Source organism: Chaetura pelagica, unplaced genomic scaffold, assembly GCF_000747805.2.
Source record: "Chaetura pelagica isolate M959 unplaced genomic scaffold, ChaPel_1.0 scaffold465, whole genome shotgun sequence".
In the NCBI taxonomy this organism is placed as follows: domain Eukaryota; kingdom Metazoa; phylum Chordata; class Aves; order Apodiformes; family Apodidae; genus Chaetura; species Chaetura pelagica.
The window spans coordinates 98,615-103,813 of record NW_009953314.1 but is presented as its reverse complement, the minus strand read 5'-3'; the positions used below and the strand labels follow the sequence as shown (position 1 = coordinate 103,813).

General features: G+C 41.9%; 1 protein-coding gene across 1 annotated transcript in view; it reads left to right on the top strand.

Annotated features, from left to right (window-relative positions):
• Positions 1 to 3,553, top strand: part of LOC104389133 (chromosome unknown open reading frame, human C10orf88) — a 4,835-nt gene extending 1,282 nt beyond the window's left edge. Inside the window, exons 2-5 of the mRNA XM_009998085.1 lie at positions 1,043 to 1,119; positions 1,497 to 1,612; positions 2,357 to 2,826; positions 3,325 to 3,553. Of these exons, the coding sequence (XP_009996387.1) occupies positions 1,043 to 1,119; positions 1,497 to 1,612; positions 2,357 to 2,826; positions 3,325 to 3,553 (892 nt within the window). The remainder of the gene's footprint in view (positions 1 to 1,042; positions 1,120 to 1,496; positions 1,613 to 2,356; positions 2,827 to 3,324) is intronic.
• The last annotated feature ends 1,646 nt before the right edge of the window (positions 3,554 to 5,199 follow it).

The window sequence follows — 5,199 nt, the reverse complement described above, 5'->3', positions numbered from 1 at the left end:
CCCTGTGGTGCCGGACAGCCGTGGGGTGACAGCCCCGGGGTGCCTGACAGCCCTAGCAGGGGTGACAGCCCTGGTGTGACTGACAGCCCTGGCAAGGGTGACAGCCCCGGGGTGCCTGACAGCCCCGAGGGGGGTGCCTGACAGCCCTGGTGTGCCTGACAGCCCTGGGGTGACAGCCCCGGGGTGCCTGACAGCCCTAGCAGGGGTGACAGCCCTGGTGTGACTGACAGCCCTGGCAAGGGTGACAGCCCCGGGGTGCCTGACAGCCCCGAGGTGCCTGACTGACAGCCCTGGTGTGCCTGACAGCCCTGGGGTGACAGCCCTTGGGGGGGGTGACAGCCCTGGGGTGGCTGCCCTGGTGTGCCCTGCACGCTTGCTGAACACACAGTGCTGCCCCTTTGATCAAATACGGGGCTGCAGTTCTGCCAGCGCCCTTTCTAATTAGCAAAATTATTAATCCAGTCAGTTATCAAGTGCTGTTCTGAAACCCCCCTGTATAAGGCCACAGAAGGAGTTAGGGCAGGTGCAGGTTTTCTGCGTTGCTTAATTTTTCTGGACAGGATCTCTCCTCTAGCTGATCTCTACCAAACGATCTCCTGTCTCTCTGTTATGCAGTAGTCTCAGACTTCAAGGGTGAGAAAAAGGTTTGTTTTCACCTTCAGTTCTTCCTCCTCTGTGCCAGGGGAATTTAAAGCAATGTCTTGTCTTTTGTTTATAAGTCGTTATACAGCACATCTGCTGCTTAATTAGCTAAATAAAAACAGCCGACTCAGAGCCTGAGGAAAGATGTGTGAATAACCTACTGAGCCTCAAAAGCTTCTCTGGTAGATGTACATACACATACAGACCCTTTTTTTACATACCTACCTGACAAGATTCAGTACAAGTTGAATATAAGCATCAAAACTGCTGTACCATGTTAGAAATACGTTCCAGTCAGTCTTGTTTCTTATCTGAATATTTCCCAATATAGTCTTATTTCTGTTAAAGAAGAAAGTACTTTCTATATTGATGCCACAGCTCGTTTATTTTGTTTTTCTAGGGAAGCTGAAAAAGTTACTTTATACAAGAAGTACCTTAAGTTTGAGTGCCCTGCAGCCTCCTGTAGAATTAAGGTAGGGATTGAACAGAATAGTTTTCTTTTTCTTTAACTAAATTGCATTGCTTTTAGTCAAATCACTTGTTTTATACACTTGGATCACTTCATATAATCACTTAAAAGTCTGTTAGGTGGTGCTTTGTCTTGCTAGCAGAGTTCTCTGAGGCTCAAAAAATAATGCATTGCTCCATACATAGAGAGAAAACATAAAGCTATGATTTTGCTAACCACCATTTGTTTGTCTTCTTGCAATAGCTGCTTTCCATCTATGATTTTGCTAACCACCATTTGTTTGTCTTGCAATAGCTGCTTTCCATAGGGGATAAACAACGAGTGCTCATCAGTAAAATAATTGTGCAAATGAATCCAGTGTCTGAAAAACTAGCAGCTGATGTGCCTGCACTAGGCTCAAGCATAGATCTGGACAGGGTGCAAACTATAATGGACTCCATGGGATCCAGGTTGTCTCCAGGTGCTCAGCAGCTCATGGACATGGTCCGATGTCAGCAGAAAGTAAGTCATCCTGCTTCTCCACAGAAAGAAGCAGTACTGGTCTGGGCCTTACCTTCTGGAACACAGTCAAAGCATGTTCTAAATTGATCTGGTGGCAAAGATTGTTGATTTTTAAATTATTATTATTATTTTTTAGCCCACGCATTCTGCCATTTTAATTCTGGTTTAGTTATTGCCACTCCTAAGTGCAATGATTAAAGATTGTGTGCTCAGGCAATCACTGCATACACCAAGCTCAGAGTTAAGAACTCTGTACCATCATAATTTAAAACCTCACTGCCACCCCACTCTCCTTTTGTTCATTTCCATTGCCACTGCTTCTCAATGATGGTGGGCATGTTCCCTGTGATGTTGGGGTTTGGCTTGTCTCCTTTATGGTTACTAAGAAGGGAAAATGCTCTACAGAGCATTTATTTGATTTAGATCTCGATCCTGCAAAGTAGGCTATTCCAATATAATCCTGAATCCATCTGATGTGAATGATGTTCAGTTCTGGGGACATAGCATGGTAAGAACGAAGTCAGTGAAACTGTTTTGTTACTTAGAAACCGACAAGATAACTAACACATAATTTGTCCAGGGAAAATATATCCCTGTGCTTTTCCCTAGGAACATAATTCAGGATGACTTTAAAAATCTTTACACCACACTAGTGGAATGCTGAGTTACAAACTGTCTGTTGTTACTATTGTATAATTTCCAGTATATTTTAATACTGAACTGTATTGGTTTTGTTCCCACCAGAACAGTTTACCTCTTGGAGACAAACTTAACTGGATCTTTGGGAAAAATTCAGACTTTGGGGGTGGCCCTGCAGTAGACGGGTTGCAGAGTGCAGCTATCCAGACACCAGCAGATCAACCAGCCAGGGAACCTTTGCGTGTTCAGAATGATGTAACGAGTGAAACAGTGTGTGAAGACTTAAAAATGAGGGGTGATCTGAGCACACAGGTACCTGAAAGAGGGAATGCTTTGGATTCTGACAGACTGAGTCTCCACCCAAATCCATCTGACCTCAGGAGTTATTTGAAAGTCATGGGATCTTTGCACGTGCAGGCGCAAGCGAATGAACCCCCAAGTGTAGCTCACCCACAGGTGCTTCTTCCTTTCCTCCACAACCTGTGCAGTCAGGTGAATCATCTCAGGCTGAAAGATGGTGAGAGGCAGTTTGGCAAAAGTGCAGTGGCTAAAGAGGAAAGCATCCACTGTGTTGGGTAAGTTAAGTTTGGCACGCCTGCTAAAGTAGCATTTGACTGTGTTTATTGACAAGTTAAAAAAATTAAATTACATAATTAAGCATTTTAGTCCCATTTTTAAAGAATGCAGATGCACAAGTAAAGGATTGCAAAGTTTCACTTGAAACACTTCAGCTGAGAAGAGTAAAGTCTACCATGCAGACAGAATTTGAACTCTTGAATATTGTGTGGATTTTGTTACACGTAACTAAGGTGTATAATGCATAATTAAGCCTTAGAAAAAATAAGCAGGTTGAAAGATGTCTCCAGAGCCTTGCATATTTATTAAATCTGAGATTTAAAATGTGGCAGGCAAGCAAGGTATTTTACTTGTGCTAAAAATCTAATACCTTCTAAAATGTACTGTCTCATAAATGAGGTTTTACATTTAAAAGAAGTTGAAGTGACCAGATCTCTTATCATACCCTCTTGTCATTAGAAAGAAGTTATAGTTACTCCCCCATTTTCTCTTTTCAGAGTAGAACAACAGCCTATTTGCTCCTATTTGGAAAAGATAATCTCCAAAAATATGGATCTGATGGAGAAAAAACTAATGGACTATATTGATCATCAAATCCAGGCTCTTCAGACACATATAGATAATAAAATGGTTCTCCTGATGGACTTGGTTCAGAACTCAAAGCCGAACAAAATTTCACAAGCTCACTATGATTCGAATGAGGGGCTCTCTAATGGAGAGAGGTAGATGTGTATAGATATGTAAGTACTTTAAGGGCAATTACACTTTACAGAGCTTAGTATTTATGGAGTAATAACTGTAAAGAAACCACAGTGTTGTTGATTTGCATTTTGTTACTGTAATTCTACCCACTATTGTACACAGTTGTTAGTTTTTATCAAGGATCTTAAGGACGTGTGGATTTTTTGCTAAATATAAGAATTTTGTATGCCCTTTGTGGGTTATTTATTTAAAAAGCATTGCTAAAAGCTGTATGAGACACTTTCCCAGTTTCAGTTTGGACAATAGAGAAGTACTCTAAATAAACTGAGTTACAGCTTATTTTTTTACCTGCATGTGATCAGTTCACTCTTTTGTTGTACGTGTAACTTGTTACCAGTAGGACAGAATGTAGTTTCCTTGTGCTTTTGGTTTCTTTTGATGGCATCCCTGTTGAAGATGGTGGTTGCTCCATCTAGGAGGAAGAGTAGTACTGGCATTGCCTGACTTAAACTATTTAAGGAGGCAGGTTTAGGGAGACAGGCTGCGTTGAACCTCAGCCTGGCTTTTGTGAAAGCCTTGCTGGCTCTGCAGGCACCTAAGTTAGGAATCTGGGTTCCTTAAGTGACATGGAAAACAAGACTGTCATGTTACTTTTTTCCTCCTAAAGTAACAGACTGAAACAGGAACAACTGAAATGAGTGTGTTCTTGGCAGGCTGGTATTTATCCATGTTTCATTATCCTAAGAAATGTGAGTAGTTCATTCGTGGTTCCTCTCAGGGGGACTTTGTTGCCAGATAGGATCTGCTGGGGTAGGTAGGATCTGCTGCCTTGCACCAACCTTAGGCCAGCACAGGAGCCTTATTGCATCATATTTTATTTTCAGCCTTGGGGATCAGTTCTGCTGTCATCTGAGGAGGTAGGAACGTGACCCGAAGTCTCTCTTTTGTGAAAGGTCAGGCTTCATACTTCATTCTGTTTATTACTCTTTGAATTCTGGGGTGCACCATTTGACTTGGACTGTAGAGAGGCTTAATGGTCAACTTCTAAGTTGGGTGCACAGACATTGGCTGTATTGGGTGTCTTGAAATACACTGAGCAAAAGCCATGGATGGAGAAGCAAGCGTTGACTCACAGGCAGCCCAGGTGTGTACAGTCCAGAATCTTTAGTCTGCCTGTTACTTTATTTTCCAGGAAAACTGGTCTTTTGAAGACTGTCACATCTTGATAGTAGCCACACACAGGAGTAGATTTTGAAATTAGGATAATTTGCTTTGAACAGGTATCTTGCAGTTGTCCCTCAGCTTAACTCGTGCCAGGTGCAGTTTCAAAGTGATTTGAAAGGATAAAAGGAGAATTCTTTTTTCCTAAGAAAAAGTGACCTAAATTATCTTGTACTTTACAAGTCACTTTACACCTGTCGTGTTAGTTTTTAGATGCTTTCTAAGGAACACTCTGAGGTAGACACCTTCTTTTTCAACTCAGTTATTTATGATAGAATACCAGGTTGAGAGGGTTTTTTAAATTAAAAATGTTGAATTACTTTTCCAAGCATGGTTGTGTTCTAAGGCTGCTGGTTTATTGATTTTTGGTTGGTTTGGGTTTTATCCCCCCCCCTCTATTCTTTTTGGGTGAATAGAAGTTGACACAACTTCAGAATATCCTGAAGGAG